At 53.1% G+C, this 24,300-nt stretch overlaps 7 protein-coding genes across 7 annotated transcripts; 3 read left to right on the forward strand and 4 right to left on the reverse strand.

The window, feature by feature from the left end:
• Positions 1-8,903: 8,903 nt before the first annotated feature.
• Positions 8,904-10,114, forward strand: N0V89_004331 (uncharacterized protein; the record flags this gene model as incomplete). The annotated part of the gene is made up of 4 exons (XM_056213118.1): positions 8,904-9,003; positions 9,057-9,290; positions 9,339-9,612; positions 9,661-10,114. 4 exons carry the CDS (start codon positions 8,904-8,906, stop codon positions 10,112-10,114), a joined length of 1,062 nt encoding a protein of 353 aa, XP_056073426.1.
• Positions 10,115-10,445: 331 nt separating this feature from the next.
• N0V89_004332 (uncharacterized protein) lies at positions 10,446-12,990 on the reverse strand (the record flags this gene model as incomplete). The annotated part of the gene is made up of 5 exons (XM_056213119.1): positions 10,446-10,540; positions 10,594-10,819; positions 10,868-11,643; positions 11,901-12,447; positions 12,496-12,990. 5 exons carry the CDS (start codon positions 12,988-12,990, stop codon positions 10,446-10,448), a joined length of 2,139 nt encoding a protein of 712 aa, XP_056073427.1.
• A 2,956-nt stretch (positions 12,991-15,946) lies between these two features.
• Positions 15,947-16,734, reverse strand: N0V89_004333 (uncharacterized protein; the record flags this gene model as incomplete). The annotated part of the gene is made up of 2 exons (XM_056213120.1): positions 15,947-16,624; positions 16,729-16,734. The coding sequence occupies 2 exons, from the start codon at positions 16,732-16,734 to the stop codon at positions 15,947-15,949; spliced, it is 684 nt and encodes a 227-aa protein (XP_056073428.1).
• A 385-nt stretch (positions 16,735-17,119) lies between these two features.
• Positions 17,120-21,076, reverse strand: SEC31 (protein transport protein S31; the record flags this gene model as incomplete). The annotated part of the gene is made up of 5 exons (XM_056213121.1): positions 17,120-17,167; positions 17,215-17,513; positions 17,569-20,651; positions 20,703-20,822; positions 20,868-21,076. 5 exons carry the CDS (start codon positions 21,074-21,076, stop codon positions 17,120-17,122), a joined length of 3,759 nt encoding a protein of 1,252 aa, XP_056073429.1.
• A 328-nt stretch (positions 21,077-21,404) lies between these two features.
• N0V89_004335 (uncharacterized protein) lies at positions 21,405-21,920 on the forward strand (the record flags this gene model as incomplete). Its single annotated transcript, XM_056213122.1, has 2 exons — positions 21,405-21,728; positions 21,780-21,920. 2 exons carry the CDS (start codon positions 21,405-21,407, stop codon positions 21,918-21,920), a joined length of 465 nt encoding a protein of 154 aa, XP_056073430.1.
• A 573-nt stretch (positions 21,921-22,493) lies between these two features.
• N0V89_004336 (uncharacterized protein) lies at positions 22,494-23,023 on the reverse strand (the record flags this gene model as incomplete). Its single annotated transcript, XM_056213123.1, has 5 exons — positions 22,494-22,581; positions 22,645-22,657; positions 22,711-22,773; positions 22,841-22,856; positions 22,913-23,023. 5 exons carry the CDS (start codon positions 23,021-23,023, stop codon positions 22,494-22,496), a joined length of 291 nt encoding a protein of 96 aa, XP_056073431.1.
• Positions 23,024-23,304: 281 nt separating this feature from the next.
• Positions 23,305-23,787, forward strand: COX12 (Cytochrome c oxidase subunit 6B; the record flags this gene model as incomplete). Its single annotated transcript, XM_056213124.1, has 3 exons — positions 23,305-23,350; positions 23,520-23,632; positions 23,689-23,787. The coding sequence occupies 3 exons, from the start codon at positions 23,305-23,307 to the stop codon at positions 23,785-23,787; spliced, it is 258 nt and encodes an 85-aa protein (XP_056073432.1).
• Positions 23,788-24,300: the final 513 nt, after the last annotated feature.

The raw sequence follows: 24,300 nt of genomic DNA on the forward strand, positions 1-24,300 counted from the left end.
ACAACCCTTCGCCCGAGGAGGACACCGTCGGCTACCATATCCAAGCGCGTGACATGGGATGCGATCTGGCTACGACCGGGTGCCTACATTGATCCACAAACATAACGGAGTTAAAGTATTATCTCGAAGGCTAAACGTCGTGGGTCATGGTTACATACACAGGCGTTGGACGGATGGAAATGTCCAGATGGCCAATATCACAAACAATTGATCGGACCAAGGCATCTGTGACAAGGTCGATACTCGTAAGACCTATCTTCAAGCATCTCGAAGGCGGGGCAACATGACAGGCCTCTGTTCGCGCCTAAATTTCGATACGAATCTCGATACGAACTCCTTCACTAGTCACAACACGTTGGCGAAGACGTCGAATCGGTCAACCGCCACCGATTTCTGCAACCGCGTATCGTCGAAACCAGCGTAACGCTCAGTTTCACACTTTAACTTTACAAACTCGATACGAGTTTTCTCCGACACATGCTCAATTGGCTCTGATCTGCCTTGCCTGAGACAGGCGCTAGCAGCCGGCCACTCCGCAAGACTAAGAACTCCTTCCCTTGCTACGTCGATCAGATGCTTACTCTGCGCATATTGTTCGTCTAGGCAAATAGGATCATCTTCGGTACCGTTGACACCGTTACCATTAAACCTCTCCGAGTCCGAATCCGTCGTCAACCGAAACAAAATGCGCCTTCTATGCTCATAGACTTTGCATGATACCTTCGAGCGTTCCTACAAGCTTAACTGATACTCCAAAAGAGTTTCAATGCGAGAAGACGTTGACAACGATATCACATCGCGAACGTACCCTCGACCGGATTGCTCTGTCATCGCGAGAGTATCGGGCGATCGATGTACCCCAAATATGTATATCTACACCTATACTCCAGAAGTGCAAGTAATTTGACTGGGTGCTGTGTTTCCTTGGATGACTACTCCTTCACTCGAAGAGCCAGGTAAGCTGGGAGGATGAGCAGCACTGGAAGCGTTCATGAGTGCGCGACACTACGTGGAATATCGTACCGCGGAAGTGAGACTAGACTGGTACTTATGACGTACAGATGCACACATATCGTTCTACAGTCGAGGCTGGATAACAAAACTGTCATGATTGCATGACAGACATTGCATGTTGCTGGGTCTGATGGATCACAGCAGATTTTTTCGACTGGTAGACGTGAGACCTATCATATTTGAAAGGCGCGTCTTCCTGCACATTGATTCATTGTGGAAGTGGGCATCCAAGGAATTCAGCGCCTCTGGACTTCGCTAGACAAAGGACACCGTGGTGGCCGGTCGTTGTCGATGTGGCTCAGGCTGGATCGTCTACTACTTCAAAATTGACAGACTCGAGAAGACTTTGGACGTTGTGAGGTCAGTCATTTTACAGACAATGATCGTAGTCGCACCAGTGCAGAAGATCGCTCAAAATGTGATATTTCAGGATAGGTTATATGTAGACGTCAAGCACTAATAAATCCGAACTTCGTAAGACTGGTACGGCTATATAGTTCTAACGTCTCCTGGAAGCTTCATAGAATATGCCTGCTCGTTCCCATCGTGCGAACTTTAGGGTTCCAGGCATGCCAACACCTAGGAGGTGTCTAACTAACAACCTCTGGAGCAGAATTTTTACCTCATTGCCCTATTCTGGCAACATAAAAGCAGCCACCCGAGGGTATAGCTATCTTCACTTCTCCCACGCTGCAAATCGACAGTGTCACCGGCACTTTTTCCCGCACCTTTAACGCAAATAAAATCGAACATCATCGACCTCACCACAAGTCCGAACATACTGCTCGACCGGACCTTCGTGCCAATCGCATCCACTCCCGTTATCGCCGGCTGCACAGTACCGTATCTTTACAAATGGATTTACCACCATCGTGTGTAATCAGTGCATATTTAGAACACATCGACCTCTTGACGTAACTTACCCGGTGCCAGTAACAATCAAGTACCACTTCACGTCGGTGAACGGATTTCCGTTCACGTGGCTCAGATTGAACGAGATCCTGTTGCCCTTGTGTGGGGCGACCACGTGGTGGAATTGGTAGATATATGTAATGGATGGTTCGCGGTATACTTTGGCACGGGCACAAGAGAGCCTTTGTTGCTACACAACGATTGAATGTTAGCATGGCATCAATCAAAGTTCATAGGCTAGCAAAAAAGCGGGTCAATGCAAACAATGGGGACGGTATAACGGAGTACCCAACTGAAGCCACGAGGGCTGACCTTCACCATTCGCGTGTTTAGAGCTTTTTGTCGCATGCTTGCTTAATGGTCTGTATGGCTTACGTGGCAAAAGGACAGTCTTGATGAATGTAGGTTTCGGTAGGTACGCTAAGTATCTAGAAGTAGCTCCGGTTGTTGGAGCGGGCAAGAGGAGCAACGTAGGTCGGGTCACGTTGGACACGGCAGAACTAAGATCGAATAAGTACCAACAGGGAGGACCGAAAACGGGCTGCACGCATACCAGCGAGGACGCAATTTTCTAGGCCCATCTGGTCGTCTTTGCCTGTTGTCTCGAGCTGATCCCAGATAGCCTTTTCGAGGGCACCTCGAAAAGTGAATGGAGGAGAGATCAAACAAGGTGCTAACAAATGTACCCCGAAGATCAAGTTATGACTTTCGTGGATTGTTGAAGTCCCTAAGAAGCGCGCCTCGGTGGATGAACGTCCCCTATATACTCAAGCCACGAAGTAATCATTGATATGGACCTCGTCTAACATTCTGTCTATGGCTTTGAGTGAGCCACATATGTATTTGTTCTTAGATTTCCAGCGCTTACGGTGACCTTCAGACATGCATATCCTCGCCAGTACATAGTACATCGTACATCAGATACTGACACGTCTCAAAGGAGATTGTATCCTTACGAGCAGACGTGTAATAGATCTTGTTCACCTCCAGTCTTTCTTTGGCAAGGGCGTATTAGCTGACTTTGATGTGGAGTCAAAAATTGCTGTTCCGGAAGATTGTAGTCATGTTGTAGCCGAACTCAGTGAGTACACTTCTGTGTTGAGTTCAGTTCGAGAGCCGACATTGCACTGTCAAGGGACGATGATACGCTAGCTATGTAGGTCGTCCTTCGATGCCTACCGCAGGAACTCTCACAGTGCCGTAAGACTGCTGGTGTTCCTATGTCTTCGTCTCTTTCCTGCTACAAGTATCCTCCAAAGAGTGAGCGGACCGCCAAATTTCGATAAGGGCAGCTTTTATATATTCTGATACATGGAGTACAATTCTGGATATCAGCATGGAACTATTACGGGAGCATTGAGAGAATGATTTCCGGTCAAACTTTGGATCTGGCGCGGGCTTAAAGTAAAGTAGTCTCTTGTGTAACGACATCACAGGCAACGATTGAAAGTTATACTTGGATTGCTGTGGCTCGATTGGGTAAACCAGTACACCGACGTCTTTGTACGGTAAGTGAATCTGCATGCTTTAGGTGGCGAGATGAACGCCTCGATTTCTCTTGTGTCATGACGCTGTTTAACAGCGCGGGTCTTCATTCCACCTAACTTTCAGGCCGGAGGTGTAGTGCCGTGTGTAAGGTCCGCCTTTGGCCTTGCCGATAGAACATGGAGAATTGCAGATCTCCCAGAGCACCACCATATCAGTACGAACAACACCCGCTGAGTCGAGAAAATCGAGTGGATTATTGCTCTAATAGGCAAATCTTCTCATGAATCCATGGCTGCCCAAGACTATCTGAAGTTGACTCGTTTCGAGCGTGAAAGCAGAGCCTCGTCGTCATTGAATGGCAAAGACAGCCGAAAATATACCATACACCACAAGTGGAGGCTCCATTTGTTGCTTTATCGCTGCTTTACTCGTACAGATCTCCCCTTTCAGACACAGGCATGAGATGAGTCCAGACCACCGCGTCGTACATTCACAACCTGAACTGGGCACTGGATCGCGGTCATCCGTGAATAATATACTTTCTATGGAGATCAACGAATCATGCCCAATCGCATGAGCGGAAGGATAGCTCCGAGCGTGGTCATATGTATGAAGGTTGTGTGTATTAGTGCTGGCGTACGCTGCTAGTAGATGACTCGACAGCCCCCACCAAAGACCTAGAACTCTTACAGCTGCTCATGGATACCTCGACTACGCCGCTACTTAGAAAGTGCCCCATGCAGTTCGATTTGACTACGATGCTAAGCTTTCGGGAGCTAGAGAGGTCGACCACTATGTCGTACATCGGTTCACCGATGAAGACGTGGAAATCCCCACGATCCACAAGATCCGTAGATCTGGTCTGTTGAAGTGTCTCGGAAGGCGGCTGCAAGTCATTGTGAGGTACCGCTTCGTGGTTCCTACCTATGGAGGGCGTCGGAGAAGGATCCCGACCAATCATTCGCACGCTATGAGTACATAAAGGCTGTTCCCAAAAGAGGCCTGATGTGCCGCGTATCCGTGCGAGGAGGGTGTATTGCGATAGGACTTCTGTAGTAATAGAACTGCGCGCCCGAGCACCGGTAACCATTAGGTCCTACTAACATAGTGTCTGCAATCCTATCGAAAACACACGTTTGCGGCGGCATGCGGTTTCTTGACCTCCCTTATGATCATGGATGGGATTTGCGGAGCCGGAGTACTTTACGATCCTGCAAAGCCGGTTGGACAATCCGACCTATCATAGAAGGGAACTGCAGCAGGGCTCGGTGATAAGCACATGCGCGAAGCGGAGGCAATGATAGTTGGAAGGTAGCCTTCGATCTAGCGTGTTATGTCCCGCTCTTTAGTCCGGCTTCGAAATTCTTGTCCTCCTTGGTTGAACGCAAGAAATTGGGTAAGTCAAGATCGTCAGGCCAGCACAGCCTGCGGCTCAAACCTGCCATTCCGGTGCCAGCAGGGTTTTCACCGACAAGCGAGCAAGCCTGCTACAAGCATCACGCTCATCAATTGCACGAAAACGAGAAACGTTGACGGGCCGTTGGCCGTTCGCTATTTGGAATGTGTTCCGTTCGTATTCCTCAAACCTTCTATCGGACCGTTGCCAAAGATCTAGTGTGCTGGAGAGTGGTCGCACAGCAGGTTTGTCCCTCACGTCCATGGACCACATGTATGCCGGCTGAAACGCCAACGGTTCAAAGTGGGGAAACACGACGCCTCGCATGCGGAGCAAGACGCCATACGCAGCGACTGAACGTTAAGCTTGCATGAACAGGGCCTGGCATGAGCGAACGTGACTGAACACGTACGCTTTCTTACCTCAACACAATCTATCTCGACCGAGGTATGCTTAGAGCACATGTCGGGCGTACATTTGCGGAGCTCTCTGGGCCGTAGGGCTGAGGTCTGACATGCTTGCTCTAGCTTCACCGTGCATTAGTATGCACCGCGGGAGATAAACCACGCACCACAACAGCCTCGTTTCGGCGTGATTTGCTGTGAGTATATGCAGCGCCAACTCGGTGCAGCTGAACCGTGGTCCATAGTATGCCTTCTGTACCACTGTGGTTTTCGATGCAAGGGTGTCGGATCCGACAAGAGCTCAATTACGTCTAAGAAGACTTGGCCGGGCAGCATTGGTCTCAAGATCATTACCAAAACCGGCATGGACGAGGCGGCACAGCGCGTTTACTGTTCCCTTGCGAGATAACCAGCCCGTGGCATGGTCTCGTCCTGCGGCGCGAAGTGCCGCTGGCGGCTATTTCATAATACTGGAAATGGCTGGGCTATGTTGCGGCGCAAGCAATAGTGGTTATACCAGTATCATCGGTAAAAATTGTGGGAACAGTGTAAGCTAGAAACGAGCCAACTGCCCTGGACTGACAAGGGCCATTTCAGCCTGCATTGCCGCGGACTTCAAGTTGGGCCAGACAATGCCGAGTGGTGCACTGCAACCGCTAGAGCCTTCCAGACAGGATATCGCAGCGAATGCCAAGCGGCAAGTGACTCCACGTCTTCACCGATCGCTGCACGTGGGCAAAGACACCATGTCCTCTGACCGGTCAACGAGGCAAAATGGCTACTGTTTCTCAAACTCTATGGTCCCGGTCTTCCATAAATCCATACAATGTTGGTAGCAAAGGCGGTGAATGATTATACAGCGGCTGGTCTGGTAAGAGACGCAAGGCGTGAGAGATGTTGTGAGTAGTCGAAGGCATACTATGTGGGTCCATCAGCGCATGGCATGCGCGCCTCTTCTGCGTATTCTTGTCCCTTGGTGGTGTAGAATAGTCGTCAACTCCAAGTGGACAAAGGTGGCCATTGATCAATGTGGGACAGCTGGGGAAACAAGCATTTTGGCTAGCGTTGAAGGCTGGGATCCGGTCCGAAGTCGGTAAGCTTCCGCTCAGCTCTGGGCAACATTTGATCAAGTAGGTGTAATGGAACGTATCCTCGTCCTGAATCCTAAAACGAGAAGATTGATCTGCCCAAAGGGTTTCCAAGCGAATAGACATGTAATCGGAGGGTTTCTGGATGGCCAGAAGGAAGAAGGAAGAAGTGCACTCCAAAAGTAGGATAGGCTATCACCTGGGATAGTGGAAGGATGGTCGAGTGTTCGCAGAAATGACGAGCTTTTGCCCCATGCGCTAAGTATGTGCACGCAATAGACGACAGAAACCTCGTAACGAAGGGGGAGCATGGGCAGCTGAGAAAGCCAAAGTTGGATCGTCGCAGCAAGGCTGCATGTTGCCATTGCGACAGGGATCTACCGATGGCTCACTGCGGTACCCGCAAGCCATGTCCGAGGCGACTGGTTCTGTAAGCGACGTGTTACGCCCCGGTTCGCTTGCTTGGTAAGGCCCGTGTGTCTACCTCAATGGTCTAGGAGGGGTCGAGTCGCATATCGATGGTCGAAATCTAGAGCAAGATGCGGCTTGAGCTTACCACGCAGAGGGTGGAAATCATCCGGAACGATTCAACGTCTTATGGCCGTCCAAAGGCAGCCCTCGACGTTGAGTCATGCTGTTCAGGATGGTCGATCTGCACTCCATGGCGCCTCGTGCACGCGATGGACAAGTGACCGTCACCACGTTCCGCGACAGTCACCGATGGCGACGTGGGACGGCCGAATGGGTGCTAGCGCCACGCGAAGGACCAACCGTGAGACGCTATCCGTCCCTCCCGGCGGCGAGCGCACCGGTCCGCGCCACAAGTACCTTTCTGAATTCGGCATAGTAACGAGGCACCACCATCGCGTCAGCGCTTTGTTCGGAGCGCCGCGTGAAGCGCTTTTCGCTTTCCTGTGGCGTGTCTTGACCATGTACGAGGTCTGTTCAACTTCATGGCGGCAACGACCCCTGCTCCCACTGTGCAGCGCGCTAATGCTGAGGTATGCATGGTGCTGAAGGCGGAGAGTCACCTACTTGACCGACCGTCACGTCGGGAGACAAAGGTCGAGCGACTAATTGCCGTAGTAGCCATTCAGACAGAAGCAGGCAGTAATGGTAAGCTCCGTCCATGTCGGTCTAGCCGTACAATCCCGCCTCAATCGACGTGGACGCTCAGGAGTCCACTCTGCCTACGAAGAGCCGTCCGTCATCTGAGGATGCAGACAGTCACCGAGGAGTAGTGCTGAGGACTCTCTGCAGCATGACTGCTTTGTTGCCTGCAGATCCAGAACCCCATGACGAGCCATCTTATCGCTCCCTCTCTTTCTTGAACTTCTCCAAACATGTTCTGTCGATAAATGAGCATGCTTCCCAAGAAAGAAACACGCCCCACGTGGGGTGGAGGACACGGGCATGGTGCGTGGCCCAGCAGCATGTCGATTGTGGCGCGATAGCAGCCGCACAAAGCAGCCAAAACTTCGTCCCAAACGCAATACTTACACCACCGCTGGCAGAGTACCCGGCCAAGCTGACGAGCTTTTGCAGGGTATTCTAGTTGACGGCAGTGGCGGCGCAACATTTGGCGCGGAGCTGATGCTGCGGGGTGCCTGCCTGTGGACATGGAAACGTCGACGTGGTATGATCATCCAGACGGCGCTTCATACGGTAAGACCTATAGGGCTGATGATGCGAGGATGATCGCGATCCGGTAGAGAGACTTTCGTGCAATAATGCGCGCTCAACGCCCGCTTGCAAGTGACGGTCGGTCCTGGGCTGTGCAGTCAAAGCCTACTAGTCATTCGGTTGGAGGGGGCCAAGTAATCTGCAAGGCTCTTTGTTCACGAGGCAAAGCTGGGATAGTCGTGTGGTAGGCGCATGTTACCCTTACGAAGCACCTTTCACGGCACTCCCGCTTGCGCGGGAGCGTTAAAAGCGGCGTAGTGATTGCCAAATGATTGACGAACCGCCCATGTGGCAAAGCATGGAATAAGGAGACATCAACCCGAGTTGTGAATGTGTTTCCGGACCCGCTCTCAAGGCACATTGTCGTTGGAGGATTCGGTTGCACAGTTCCTGCAAGCTGACATTAATACGCTCGAATGTGAATGCGACCGACGAATAGGAGCAACAAGCTCCTCACCAGCCTCGACTGCGATCGTCCTCGGGAGTCGTGTCCGGGATTACGAGCATTGGCGGTCTATAATACATCCCAGCATGGAATAAAGAACCTCGTTGTATCTGCGTGGCTCAGTCAGCTCTGCTGTGAGGCGCCCGGCGTGGCCTCGCTACCTTAGTCTTCCATGCGGCAAAGATCCTGGCCCTGTGCATATAAAGGGCCATATCCGGGTGCCTGAGACCTGCATCAACATCTTCATAATTACCTCGAAATCTCAACAACGGCTTTCAACAGCACCTACAACAACACCCAACTACCAACGATAACTCACTACTAACCACACTCAAATATCACATCCAACGTTCTAACCAGGATCCACAATGTCAGTCTCGAGCTTGAGCGCGAGATCTTCGGTGGAGTCTCTTCGGAGCAATTCTTCATTCGGCTCAGCACCGGATAAGCTCGCACCTTCCGTAGCAGGTCCAATGGTTTGGAAGAACTCGGAGCTCAACCCAACCGAATATGTGGTGAACCTTGGCGCCGCCGAAGTTTCCGAAGTTCGATCTGCTGTTATCTCGATCAAATGTAAGTGACTAACGATTGCTACTGAACGTTAACGGTACCTGACAATAAACCAGTGCAGAACCTTCAATCCGAACAAATTAGCAAGAAGAATTTCCCTCTGAGCGAAAATCTCTCCAGGAGGTTGGCTGCCGTCAGCAAAGAAGTCCATGATGGCTTAGGCGTTGCTGTTATTCGCGGTCTGCATGCGGCTAGGTTCAATGATGAGGAGGCTGTCATTGCCTTTGTCGGTATCTGTGCCCATACCTGCCCTCTGCGTGCCACAGACTCGTATGCGAACCAGACGTTAAGTGAGTTTCGTTAATCTTCAAGCGGTCCTGAAGACTGACAGAGAACAGGCCACGTCCTCGATGCAACTTTTCGCAAGGTCCCGCATTGGGCTAAGGATATCGGTCTGGCCGGCTCAAAAATCACGACCAAGATGGATTTCCATAGCGACCGATTCTCCGGTGACGTTCTCGCCATGCACGTGCGGGATGACGGTGGCGCTGGCAACGGTGGCGAGCAACATGTCGCTTCTTTCTGGAGCATCTACAACGAGCTCCTAGAAAAGGATCCGGCTGTGCTTGAGACCATGGCGGAGGCTCAGTGGCCATTTGAGCTGAAGCAAAAGTGAGTGCCTCATGCGAACTGCGAAGTACGCTGTTGACAGTATTACAGAGACGCAGCTTCTTACTTGGAGCTCGGTCCCACCCTGTTCTTCTCGAAGGGAAAGCCCATGTGTCAACTCGTCAAGGCGCCGCTTCTAGGTGGTCCTTACATCCCTCGCGATCCGGGGATGCCGGACCTTTCTAAGGAGCAAATGCACGCTATTCACGCGGTGGAAGAAGCGGCCCGGAAGGTCTGCGCCCAGCTTGATCGCCAGCAAGGCGACATTCAGCTCATTAACAATCTGAGTGTTATGCACGCTCGTGCAGCTTATGGCAAGAGGGAAGGGCCTAGCACGCGTCATCTTCTGCGAATGTTCCTTCGAGATCCTGAAAACGCATGGGATAAGCCTAAATCTTGGAAGCGCAACTTCGACGATCCTTTCACGCCTGACCGTCGTCAGGAGATTCCCGTTCACGACTTTGACCCCTGGCGCAAGATCAGCGGTCGTGAGAGCCACGGCTAAGCCTTTTCTTATCTCGTCATTTCCTGTCTTCGGGTGGCTTTTTCTTTCAAATCGGCCTGGCATATGCTCATTCGGAAGGGTAATTTGATCTTTGCTTGTACTAATTGGGAGGCATATTTCAGTATCACATGTACGATGCCCTTGTATCGTGTGTAACATACACAATATACCAAAATTCAGCTGAAACACTTGCTGCCACAGATGCATATGACCGATTGAACGTGTCCTAGTCCAATTTTCCGTTTGCTCCGTGGCTATGATTAGAAACGAAGAAGGAGAAGAATGATTCCAGAAGAACGAAAGGCGACCGACGGATGAAAGTAAGAAGCCACTAAGCGCCGGACGTTTCCAGAAGAGTCCTGATCCATTTACTAGACAGGGAGTCGTGTGTGGATCGAAGGCCGGTGTATGGTGATGTAGAATGAGCTAACAAGGGTACGTTAGCATTGCGCCGAAACCCCGTTTACACATGCACATACCGATTCCTCCAATTCTATCGATGATGTTCACCAGCTTCAATACATACTCATATCCTTGAGCATCCAGGTGACCTTTCTTACGCAGCTCTTCGGGATTCTCTCGCGCTACTTTGAAAGGCACATAATCGCGTATTGCAGTCTTCCAGTACGTTATAAGTACTTCGAAAGAGTACTCCCACTTCTCTATCTGTCGACTGACAACGTTGTTTACATGATTTTCGACAGTCTAATGTTGTTAGCCAGGGCTGTAACAGGAATGTCGTGTTTCGCTTACCGTTCCATTTTTGGACATGATGTAGGTCTCCGCACTGCGATGGATGTACTCCAAATTCCAGAAAATGACGTACAAAGCAAGATACAATTCATACCAGGGCTTGATCTTCGGCTTGAATATCTTGTTGTTCACCAATTTGTGACAGGCTGTTTCTAGTTTCTTCAGGAGCTTCAAAGCAGCGACATCGACTTGTTGGCTAATGGCTCCTGGCAGCGGGCGATCGCGAGAATTCCTGTCGTAAGCCTCATACTGGCTGCGACCTAACTTGCTGAAATCGTATTCCTGAATACCAGGAACATCAGTGGACCAAACGGTGCCATAACCCTGCGACACGATCGAGAGACATTGAATCCTCATGCAGAGGTCGAGCAGGTTCTGCGGACCCGGAAGGAGTCTGCCTCGTAGGCGGACAACTTCCTGGTACGTGAGGAGTGCTATCTCATCATGAGCGACCCGTGCGAAGATCCATTGTTCAACAGCGGGTTGCAAATTCGTAATGTATCTTTCCAGAAGCGGAACCAGACTTTGTGTATCGTAAACAGCGTACGGCGGCTGTTCGACAACTACCCGGCCCTGAGTGGTGCTCCACTCATTCGTTGCCGCATCCAAAAGGGGTCGTTTCGGGCAATATTGCCCGATCGTAATACGCATTGGTTGAATGTGAATAGGGCCAGTCCCTGGAAGGTTCCAAATGATATCCATGTTGAGGAGGTCCCAGTTTGGTAGCCACTCGTAACCTATGAATTCACCTTCTTCCTGGTTAGACCGGCCATTACCTGTGTGGCATTAGTGTGCGATCTGTAGGGAGGCCATGCTTCACGTACAGTGGCGGACCAGCATAGCTTCCTCAAGACGGATCCTGCAGCAGGGCATGTTGAATGATCTAGCCCCTCCCGCGACCTTTTGACACTTTTGACAAGGATCTCCGTGATCGCACTGGCACGTTGTCAGTCAAAGAACGTCTTGCAACGGTAGGCATAACGTACACCGGATTTGTAGAATCTGCACCGGATGCAGGCAGACTTCTGCTTACGCATCTCATGTGTTTTCCGCCGAGCCTGTTCGTCCAGAGGCCCTTTCCTCTTCGACACCTTCGACTTCTGCGATCTCGCAACAAACGCGGCAGGAACTTTCGCCACAGCTTTCTTTGTAAGCGAGCGCTTTCCTCGGGTAGGAGTGACCCCAAGGGTTGCGGGATGCGGGAGGATATGCTGTTCATGTGCGTAACTCTGCGGATCTGGCTCCACAGGCCACAATGGTGCTGCATCTGGCATTTGCTCATATACGGCTGGGGTTGAAGCACTGGGAGCAGCGCTGACCATGGCCCAAGTTGTGTCCTGTAGTGGCGCTTGGCTACCCAGCGCTACACCTGGAGGAAGAGCATGGCCAGTGTGGCCAAAAGCATGCCGAGGAGCGATTGGAGATACGTCGGAAGGAATTTCTTGAGCCCAAGTCACAGAAGCTTGCGGCGACGCATGCGTAGGAGAAACATGCATGTCTGAGTTGGCATAGTTTAGCATGGGAGCCAAAGTGCGGGCATCTGCTGGGAATGGCGGGGCATTTGCGGCTACGGCACCATCCTTGTGTGGGGTCAGTCAACGCTTACAGAGGTGAAGGTTCGCACTTACCGCAGTCACATGAGGGGCATGGTGGTCCTCTTGAGGCCGATATTCGTGAGCAGGGCTGCTCAGCGGGACAGTGGAAGCGTTTTCGTACGGGCGCGAAGACCGGGGGTCGACGTGCAGCACGGACTGTCGACCTTCAGCCTCGCTGTAGGACAGCGACCGCGAGGTGAGGGCACCCTCGCTGAAGTCTGGGTTCCATCCCTGAGGAGCCTGGGGATTCGGCCGGGTGTATGCTGCGTGCCATGGCGGTGGGTTGAGGTTGGGATTGAGGTGATCGCTGGACCCGGCGTAGTCGAGATAGTGGGCCGGCGGGCGGTGGGCCGGGGAGCTAAAGCGCTGGAGAAGGGCCGAAGGAGCGGGAGCTCGCGAGAAGGCTCCGTTGGAGCCATGCCACGATGTTGCTAGGTCGGTGTACAGGTGTTCTTGGTTGCCAGGCAGAGCGTGGTAGTGCGAGTGGGGAGCGGTAGCGCCTCTGTGGTACTGCGAACTGGCAGCCATGAGGGCGGAGTGCGATGTGCGGCTGACAGCGTGCGACGGTCGGCCAGGGCCGCAGGCTCATCAGCTGGGCTGCTGAATCGAGTGAGTCGCAGAGCGTGGGCCTGGGGCAGCCGTAGCGACGGGTGGGGTGTAGTATGAGAGAACCAGCGGCAGCGAGCTCTAGCATGCACCCGGAGGATGCGTGAGACGAGCACCTGGGAATGCGCTTGGCTCAGGCTCCCGTGGCCTAGCTCCCGTGCCCCCATGGACACGGTGGGCGGCACTTTCACAGGGCTGCAGCAATCCGTCAGCAAGTCCCCTTCCGGCTGGTCTGCCTCGTCCTGCCGAACACACGAGTGGACACAGCGCCTGTCCATCCTTTGCCCCCGGAGCCTTGCCTCGCTGACCACTCCATGGGCTGTCATTAGCCGTACACCTTTCACACCGCTTGACCCAGGCTTCCTTCCTTCAGTGCTGCGATCATCCCACTATCTACCCCCGACCCGGTCCCTGCGCATCCCCGGCTGCATGTACCCTGATAGTAGCCGTGACTGTTGGCCCGGTGGATGTGGCCGCCAGTCCAATCGTAGGACCGTTTGGTCTAACGCCGTCACTATTAGTAGATGGTTTAAGCAGTCGTTCCTTTCTTCTGACCGGTGTAGCGGAGGCTCAGTGGCCGCCCGTGAGCCTTCGACGAATAGCAAAAAGCAATATCCTGCAATGTCTGGTGCAGGTACTGCACATACATATCTTCGTCTGCATCGCCTCCCGTGGCCTAGTCACCATTGTCCGAGTCCGAGCCCTCCAGCTTCATGTCCCCAAGCTACTTTGGATTTCACATCTCACGCGTGCCTCTGCTCGTGTAAATCCTTCGACAACAGCCGTTGACACGCCATGCCATCGGTAGCTGTCTTGCCCGCTTTGGATGGCGTGCGTCTGGCTACCCAAGAAGACCTGGCCAGGATTGCTACTGTTGCAGCGGCAGGCTTCTTTCACTCGCCAACGTTCCATTACCAGCGTATTCATTATGCTGCTTATCCTGACGATACACTTCTGTAAGCAGTCCGCAATCCATCTTCATGCACTCGCCAGCAGCTCGGTCGATGATGCCAGAGGCAGTTTTGAAATGCTTCTGTTTCAATGCTGCTGCGAGATGCGTCGAGTTCGCTAATCTTAGGTCGACGGCATGACGAGTCCGGTGCTAATCTTGACCCGCAAGGGTACAGTTCGTACTGGAGCGAGTACAACCGAGCTATCCAAGACCCCGCGAGCGTTGTTCTTGTGGCCGAGGATACCATGAGTGATGACGAAGAGACTGCTGTGTATCCGGCCTTGAGCGAGGCTGCCGCTTATAGCCCTGGTGTGGGCACTGTGGGGTCGAAAATAGTGGTTGGCGTAGCCAGTATCGACATCAAACCGGGTTCTTCGTACATAGGACTGTTTCAGCCCCCGTGTGAGCTGATAAATATGTCACGATAAGGTTCAACCAGAAGCTGACCAGGCGAAGGCCCCACAAATCAGTCGGATTGCCGTACCCTTCCTGCCAACCCCGACCGTGACTTCTGTAAAGAACGAGTCCGCATATACAATGAGACCACCGCTCCAGCAAAAGCTAGGTATGTGGATTCCGAACGGGCTTTGCTTAATACTAATCGTGTACAGACATCTTCAAGGGCAAATGAGGTTGAGCACTCTGGCTGTGCATCCGTACGTCTTGCATTGCTTCGGATTGAGGGCTAGTTCGTCGCGACTAACTTTGTCAGCACATATTGGCGTTGTGGACATGCTTCGCGTCTTGTCAGCTGGAGTACGCGTCTGGCAGATCTCGATGGTGTGCCTGTGGTAAGATCAATTCCTGGTCGCGGCCAGTCTCTAGTATCCATGATTGAGGACCCAACAGGGGATATCTGCCGTGCCCCAAGGCGCGATCATCGCCGCAAGAGCCGGTTTCGAAGAGCGAGAACTTGTCCGTGTCAAGCGTGGGTGCGTGCATAAGGAGAAATCCTCGGTGGGCGGACCCAAGATGGCAGAGGTGGAGTTGTGGGTTGCAATTCGCCGCCCGTCTGGAACCCCAGTGTCGGGCGACGGTTCGGGGGACGGCGCCGTGAGCCCGGGGTCACAGTAGCGGGCGCAACAGTGCTGATCGGTGAAGAGCTTGGATCATTGGATGTCTCTGCAGATCGAATTAACCTCTCGGAATGAGGACGAGCTCGCCTCCTTCCAAGTGTCCTTGTGGTGCGCTTGAGGCAGTCCACGACGGACTACCGCGCCAACATGCGAATCGGGCAACCACGCACAACCTCGCGGCCTCCCTCAAGATGACGCACTCATGTACTCCCGGGCCGTAGCATAGCTTACGCGGAGCCTGGAGTGGTTTACCGTGCGCACCACAAGGGAACAGGAAACAACTTTTATCAGCATGTCGCGCGTTGGGTGGGAGTCGTCGGCCAGGCTACGAACACAGTGATGACCCGATTCTGAGTGTCGACTAGCTCTTCTTATAATGTTCAACAGCTTTGCTCAAACACGTACAGGACATGAGAATCGTCAAAGCCGCGGTGGTTATGTCGAGATGGGTTCGTGCCGTTCAGTTACATCTGGTTGCTGTTGACTGCTACCGATGAGCATGCCTCCATCTGATTCACCAGGTAGTGCGCTGCCGTGGCATTCATCATCTTGGACAGCACTAATCTTCGAATCCGGTATTGTTGATGCAGGCAGAACACACCATTGCAGGCGCAACTCCAGCGTTGGTCTGGACCCGTTCGGAAAGACATCTCGAGAACTCATTGGAAACATCAACACTACACGAACCATCAAACCCAAATCACACGTAAGGGTAGCGCACAGTGGAACGACCTGCAAGGGCATTCTATTCGACTCCACTTTAAATGGTCTCCAGCGTGCGTCAAATCTAAAACCACGAGAAGTACACAAACTTGCGATGACAACTCATGACCCTCATTTTCAAAGGCATTTACCTCTTCGCCTTCTTCTTCTCCCCACCCCCTTCATCTCCAACACTGGCTCTCTTTCCTGCCACTCTCGCACTCTTTCTCGTCCCCTCAACAGGCTTTTTCTCCTTCTTCTTTCCAGCCGCCGGACTCGCCTTCTTCGCCGTGTTAGCCTTCGGCTTCTCTTCCTCCTGTTTCTCTCCTCCGTCGTCGGGTGGCGGCGAGTCAGCTTCTTTATTCGCCTTCTTCTCCTCTTTTTGCTTCTTGCCCGAGGGCTTTGGCTGCGGTGTGCCCTTTTGGGGCTCGTTCTTGGTGCCGGGCGAGTTTTCATAGTCGCCGCCGCGCTTTTCGTATTCTTTGGAGAGTTTGGACGCCCGTTGGGATGTTAGTATGAAACTTGCAGACGGCGCATACGATGACACGAATTGTGCGCTGAGCCGGCCATACGTCCACCTCCATGAACAAGTCTCAAACGGACAAGAAGACGAAACAACCTCCAAGCATCCTCGCACCAACCCACGCTTATCCTCGATTCTAGGGAGAACAAAAGAACAACGTACCTTCCACGCACTCCACTGCCCCTTGCCACCCCCATCCTTATTCGGCTCATTCTGGATCTCCTCCTTAACCTTCTCTCTCAACTTAGGATCCGTTGGCTTTCCCTTGCTAGACGGCATCTTGCTCCACTTTGCGTTCGCACTCTTCAAAGTAAGAGAAGGAAGGGGCAGGGTTTGTTCAATGTGCCGTATGGTTAGATCAAGCTAACTAGCAGCAACGAGGGCGCGTCCCAAGTTATGTATCGTACCTGCATCGTGTCTGGCGATCGCGTTGGCGCTCGTGTCGCGTCTGTAAAACAATGACATCACGACTAGCCTACCAGCCCTCTCCCACTCAACGGACCAAATGTCAATACGTTTAGTGGAATGGCGCACTAGCCTGTATCCCACGCCCTTGGGTTGAAGAGTAGCGAGACATGGGCATCTGCAAGCGCGCATTGCGCGTCATCGATACATTGTAGAAGGCACACACTGTTGAAAGCGCGCCAGCAATCAGAGGCGCACACGCACTTCAGTCATCACTAGGATATCAAGTCATGCCAATCTCGAATCATATCATCCACACATCTATCGTCGCTAATGCGCATCATCCCTTTCGCTGCATCCCACTATACTCTGAAACAACTCACCTTGTCCCCTCTAATGTGGTGTGCTCTTGCTGAACTGAATCAAGCGTTTCACACCAACCTGTCCATTGTCAGCACGGCACTCGCATCCAACATGCGGCAACTTACCATCCAATTGCTACCCTCCTCCGTCTTGTTCGTCATCAAATCCGTAAACAGCGCAATCGCTTGGTCATACTGCCTGGCCTGTATGTGTTCCGCAAGCTCCTTCATCTCTTGAACCGTGTCTGGCTTAAGCAGATCCTCATTGTTCAAGTGATCGAAGAGGATGTTCAATCGCTTTTCGGTGTCTGCAACGTGGGCCTTGAAATTGGCTGGGGCCTTAGCTTTCACGCGTTGCATGTCTGCGTTGAGGATCTCGTAGATGGGACGGGATGCATCAGGAATATGTGACCGGTCGCCAGCAGCTGTCAACTTGTTAGCAAATACATCGCAAATGGTACTCTTTTCGGTGAGACATACGGTGCTTTGGCGCAGCAGTGGCTGCTCGCTGCGAGGAAGCGGTGCCTGGACGTGAATCTGGCCTGGGAGGACCGGCTTGAGGCGGACCTCCCGGCGGAAGGCCAGCTCGCGGCGGACCTTGTGGCGGACCTCGTTGGGGTGGCGCCGCCGCCTGAGGTGGTGCTTGCGCAGCTGGTGCTGGTGCGTACGGAGATGGTGCTGGGGAATAAGGCGAGGGACCTCCGAACTGGGTCGGCGGCGGTGCGACTTGCCGTGGCGGTGGCATACCCGCTGGTGGTCCTGAAGGCGTCGATCCGGGCGCTGGGGCATAACGGTTAGAGGGCGGAGCGGCAGACGGTGGAGGGTTGTAAGGCGAAGTACCACGGGGCACAGGAGGTTGCTGTGGGGAAGCAAAGCTTGACGATGGCGGGGTGTACGCGTTGGATGGCGGCCCTGGAGCGTATGGACTGTGAGCAGTAGCTGCGGATGTTTGTGGCGACGAGATACGAGGAGGTCCTTGCGGAGGCCCCTTCGGTGGCGGTGGAGGAGTTGGTCGCGACTGGGGAGGGTACGTCGGCGAAGGACCTCCAAATGTTTGATGGGGACCTTGCTGGGCTTGGAAGGGAGAATTAACAGCGTTGAGAGGAGTGGCGCGACGTGATGCTGGCTTTGGCGGAGCGATGAAGTTTTCTGGCATGTCATTCCAGTTTGGGATGTTCTTTTGAGTAGCCGCAGGTCCAATTGATGGCGAGCTGGAGAAATTACGCGGAGGCGGGGCAAGAGGATTCGCTTGAGGTTGTTGGTAACCGCTGAAACCACCAGGTTGAGGGATAGACGGAGCGCTTGGTTGGTAGCCTGCAGGAGTGTAGGCATTTCGGCTAGGCGCCACTTGAGTATACGGTGACGGTACAGCAACCTGCGCCTGAGCTGACAGAGGGTTGACAGGGGCATACTGAGAGCCCGGCTGCTGCAATGGGGCGGCAACGGGGACCGCTGGCGCAGGCGTTTGCGCTTGATAGGTAGGTACGACACGCGAGCCACGCTGGACGGGAGTAGCTTGGCTCTGTCGTTGAGCTATTTGCGGTGTCGCTTTCCTCGTGGCCTTCATGATCCTGTCCCTTGCAACGTCTGCAGCGGGGTACTTTTCGGGCAGGAGGTCCAGGTATCTCTCGGCGATGGACAGCTTGCCATGTGCAGAGGCAATGTCAGCGTACTCAACATACTTCGCGTAGAGCGGACCGAGCTTCCAGCCCTCTTCCTTCTGCTGCTCCGTATCCTGGAACTTGGTAACTTGCCGGAAAACAGTAACCTTCTCAATGAAGTCCTGCAGAGATTTTGCGTGGATAGAGAAACTGTTGTCGCCGGTAGAGTTCTCTACACTTGCGGCCTCGTTCTCCTGCAGTTCTTGTGCCCAATTGACGACAACCTTTTCGAGTTTAGCGCCTGCCAAGTAGCAGAAGGAGGCGTCTTTCCGGTAGGACTCTGTCTCTCCAGCAATCGCTTCCTCTAAGCGGTCACCCAGAGCCTCGCAGAGGTCAGGGAACTCATTCTTGTCAGCGTATGTGCAGAGCGTGACCATGACTTCCTTCCAGTCCTTCAGATCAGCGTTGTAAACAACGTCCCAGAGGTTGTTTCCAACGATCGAAGCCAAAAGGCGAGTGTAGTTCGGGCCGTCAATTTGCTTCTTGAAGTAGGCTGCTCGTGCCTTCGCAATGCACTTATCGCCACCGCAGATGGCGATCATGAAGGCATCTGAGAGCCTGTTTTCTTTTAAAGCAATATCCACTGCTGTTTCGAAAGAACCCTGCATAAGTGCCTGAGTGATTTTCTTGTCGGCATTTGACTCGGAGCCGGAGTAGATCGAGAACGGGTTGTTTGTCTTTGCGCCTTTTGAAGACGCTAGATCGGATAAAAAGTTGCCTCCTTCGTTCGACTGATCGAAGAAAGAAGCTCCCTCCTCTTCTGCGCCATCAGTTTTTCCTGGCTCCTTCTTTTCCTCGACCACTTCGTCATCTTCTGCGCCCGAGAAGCCCAGATATTCTATGAGGTGGTTCCGGGGGCTGTCGGAGATGAGGGTCTCAATGACCTTCCAGTCGGCCTTTTCCTCATCGGTACTCGCTTTCGCAATCTTCGATTCGCAAATCGCGGCAAGGTCGCCCTGCTCCAGAGTCTTGGCGAACTCTTCGCTTGCTGTGCCGATATCCGAGTCCACTTCGAAGGCGGATATGCTGACCTTTGACTTGCCGTCTGCAATGCCAAATCTGAGCAGTTTACCCCCAAACCCGAATGAGACACCTGCGCGCCGTCTGAGCCACTTAGGAGGCGTCTTCAAGGAGAAAGAAGCGCCTTGTGGTTCAACATGTGTCTTCGAGAAGAAGTCCTCGCCGTCCAGAGCCTGTGCGGTGGATTTGGTTTGCTCAGCTCCAGCTCCGGTGTTTTGGAGAGACTGAACGGCGATCTTGCCATCGAATGATGCAGTGGCAAGCAAGTTTGGATTGGATGGGTTGAAGGCCGTCTGGAAGGTCCAATTTGTCACGACCGGAAATTCACCGAGGTACTCGCCCGTGTGCGGGTTCCAGGCGATCGTCCGGTTGTCCTTGCCCGCTGACAGAAGGATGTCGCTATCCTGCACACACCACGATAGTGAAAGCACGCCCTGGTCATGGGCTTGGAGGGTCTTCTCTGGGGCGTTCGAGTTACGGAGATCCCACACCAGGACCAACGGGTTTTGGTCCGCAGGAATGGCTGTCACTAGCCTCGTAGGAACATCCGGGTCCCATGATACTGAGCTCACTGTTTTCCTGCCAAAGTTGTTCAATGTGAGGTTCTCCTTCTTTCCCTTCACATCCCAAACGGTAACAAAGCCTCCGCTGCTGCCAGTTGCAAGAATGTGTGCAACCTTCTTATTCCAATCCAATGAAGTATACTCGTCTGGGTTCGCGCCCGCCTTGCCCAAGCGGAATGTCTTCGATTGATCATCGATATCGTGGATATAGAGCTCGCCTTTCGCGCCAGCGGAGGCGAGGATGTTCGGTCGGAAGGGGTTGAACTGGATAGCCTGAATGGGACCAGTGTGCTTGTCGATCTGCTCTATGAGCGCATCGCTATGAACCGTTAGCCATGATCTCTGGCGTGAGCGGGAAGAGTATGGCAACCTTTCTCCCTTCTGCAGCTTCTCCGCATCCCATAGTACTAATGCCCCACTATCCAATGCGCCCGCTATTATTCCTCGAGGGTACGACTCGCTGGGCTGACTCCAAGCAATGCCATTGAATCTGTGCTTCCTTAGCTTAATTCCCCCGTTCTGGTCATTTGCCTACCTCGAGTCTACATTGACAGTAGCAACGGGATGCAGCTCGATACCTTGCTCCGCGCTGTCTAAGTTGAGCTCCCAGAGTTCCAACGTGGTATCATTTGAAAAGTCTGCGTCAACAGCCCCCGCCTTTGTGCCCGTAGCAATCAATGGCTGCGTTGACCCAGGCGACCAGGCGAAGGTGGCCGTCCTGGGTATTTCTCGAAGACGGACCATAGCGGCGGTCGCTCGCAGCTGTCAGACCAGACAAACAAGGCTCCGGTGTGCAAAATTTTGGGAAAGCGAAATCGAAGTTTAGAGGGGTAAATGTGCGAGAAGAAGAGGGAGGCGAAAGACGGATTGTGTTTGGACTTGGGGCGAGATTCTTAGGCAGCTTCACCATCAACACACCTGTCCTTCCTGCCATCACCGCGGACTTGGCAAGCACCACCCGTATTTGTGGGCCGGTCACGTGGCGTTTTCGCGAGCGCCTACCACAGTTCACTACCAATCAAGAGCTGCATCGCACGACTTCACGAATACACCCAGTCGACTCGCACGAATTATGGCAGCAGACAGTTCAAGATCAAAGGCCACCGTGTTCGTAGGTGGCCTCGACCATGCCGTGACGCAGCAAACTCTATATCACGCCTTCCTGCCGTTTGGCGACATCGTAGAAGTCAACCTACCAAAACCGGAGGCGCCATCCTCGAGCGATCCACACCGAGGATTCGGCTACGTTGAGTTCGAATCAGCGGGGGATGCAGTGGACGCTATCGACAATATGGACAGGAGCGAGCTTTATGGTCAGGTTATAAAGGTTGCAGCCGCTAAGCCCCAGAAAGATGCAAGTGAAGGTTTGGGTAGCAAGACAGCCATTTGGGAGCAGGTGCGTTTAATCCCTTATTTTTGGTATGAGTATGTGTTAACACGGATGTAGGAGGGCTGGATAGCAAAACATGCTGTGAGCGAAGAAGATCGCCAAGCGGCTCAGCAGGCGCCAGATGCTTCAGAAGATGGTCCGATGGATCCCATGCAAGGACTCGAGGGACTCGACGAGGCCGGTCCAAAGCCAGCTTAAATACCTCTTTCCTTTGACCTGGATCGATCACCAGGAATTATTGCCTATCTGTAAAAGGACGGGCGCCACGGACGATGGGACTGCGGGTTAAATTACCAGGCTCCTTTTCCCTCTCTACATGACAAGCTTCGTACAACGAATCGCCATCTAACCAACACGCTCATAATTGAGAAGCTGTCTGAGTCGGCATCTATCCTTTCGGTCGGTTCTCAGACCTCAACTTTTCAAAGCCACCGCTTTCTCGCTCACTTAGGATCGTTATCTGGCGTATCTCGTACACTGGAAGCTGTTGGTGAAAGCATTGATCACAACAAAGAAATTGTGGATCTGTTTGCGGTCCTTTATTGAATTCAGACGTCAATTGCTCGAATCCCCCAGGATATCACACCACACATCATACTACATCTTTAACGAAATGCAAAGAACTTGCGTTTGTATGATGTACCAGACATACGAAAGTGATGTTTGATTCTCTAGCACGATGCCAATCTCCCTGGTCCTAGATTTGTACAAGGGCCTTCCCCCAGCCCAGCTACCCCGCCTCTAATATTGCCTAAAACTAGTCCAACGCGTCTAGTTCCCAGCCTGCCTCTTGAGGCGGAGTGTCTTGTCGACCATGAGCTTCCGGCCGAGCGAGAAGATGGCGGCACCGACGGCGACCCTGTATAGTATTAGTATCAGCCGACACCATACACAGTCGTAACCGAGGAACGGGAAAGCTTACGCAAGGACAACACCTGCGGCCAATTAGCTATCGTTTTCCCAGGGTATAATAAAGAGGGAAACGTACCGAGAGGAATCAACTCAGCAGGGATCTTCTTAAGCTGGCGCAGGCGTTGGGAGACGCCGTGAGCTACAGCATCCCAGTTAGATCAGATCTTCGCGGCTCCAATTGTGGCTATAGCGGGCCAATTGCTTACCAGATTGCTCCTCCTTCTGCGTAATGTTAGTTACAATGTTGAGGAAAAGAAATAGAAGCTTGCTCAACGTACAGGGACGGGCTTCAACATGCGCGCCGTTTGCCGCATGTACATCGGGGCGCTCTGGCGCATAAACATCATCCGGGTGGGCTGCATAGCCCTGACGGTGGTAGCCTTGAACATGTTGAAGGTATCGATCAGAGTCGTAGAGCGGAGATTTCGCGTGCAGCGTGTGGTCGGTGTCGTAGGTTGGGGAGCAGTCAAACGTCACACGTCGTTTGAGGACGCAGGAGCTCCAAGGCACGCACGCAAAACGCCGAGCCGCTAAGCCGACAAAGCGCAATCGAACCACTCCTCACTGTCAGCCCGTCCGATTGCTAACCTCACCTCATACTCGTCACCACTCTCCGCGCAGCCATTGTCCTCCACACCGCACCCAAAACACTCTTCTAACCACCGCAACCATGTCCGACGAGGAGACCGAGACCAAGCCCTTCAAGTTTGTCACTGGTACGCGCCGCGACGCCCGCACACACGCGGAGCTATGCTAACATGACTGCAGCCGGTATGCCACCCACCGAGCTCCTGCGAAGCTCCTCGCAACTCCCTCCGAGCTCCGCATGCCCTTGCGAGGAGCTAGAGGTGTCGTGGGAACAGTACAGCTAACGGAATGGCCCAGGCTTTGACGCCCGCTTCCCGAACCAGAACCAGACCAAGCACTGCTGGCAGAACTACGTCGACTACCACAAGTGCATCACCGCCAAGGGCGAGGACTTTGCGCCCTGCCGCCAGGTACGGAGTCTTCACTCCAGGACACGCAATGGGTATTGACGCTAACGCGCACGTAGTTCCTCCTGGCCTATCGATCGCTCTGCCCCAGCGGCTGGACACAGCGATGGGACGACCAGCGTGAGAAGGGCATCTTCCCGTGCAGGCTCGACCAGTAGACAATTCGCAAGCTACGCTGTGCGCAACAGAAGACGGAATTCCTCTTAGGCTGGAATCCGTGGATCGTGGATCACAAACTGGACAGAACAATAGAGTCTCATCTGTACCATAACACTCGAGAAAGCAGCAACAGCAACCCAGTTTTGATCGATCTTATCCATCGCATCTCAATCGCGCTCTGTGTAAACTAGTAGTCATTACAAGCACTTCATTACTTCATGATGCGACTTTTGCATCGCTAACGACAGGTATTCCCCGCTTGCACACCATGCACGCCATGCTCCACCCCGTCTTATCCAACACAATCCAACCCCACATGCTTCTCCGAGCCCGTATGTGCGAAAAGGTATCATGCAAACATACGACAACAAATCACAATCCAATGGATCCAGCCAAGCCAATCCAAGCCACACCCCCCTCCCGGATTCCCTTTCCCCCAGACCACCACGCAGCACGCAAAAAGGCCACGCCAACCGTCATCATCGCGCATGCATGGCGGCGTGAAACCTCGC

Source organism: Didymosphaeria variabile, assembly GCF_027946475.1.
Source record: "Didymosphaeria variabile strain IMI 356815 chromosome Unknown scaffold_3, whole genome shotgun sequence".
NCBI lineage: Eukaryota > Fungi > Ascomycota > Dothideomycetes > Pleosporales > Didymosphaeriaceae > Didymosphaeria > Didymosphaeria variabile.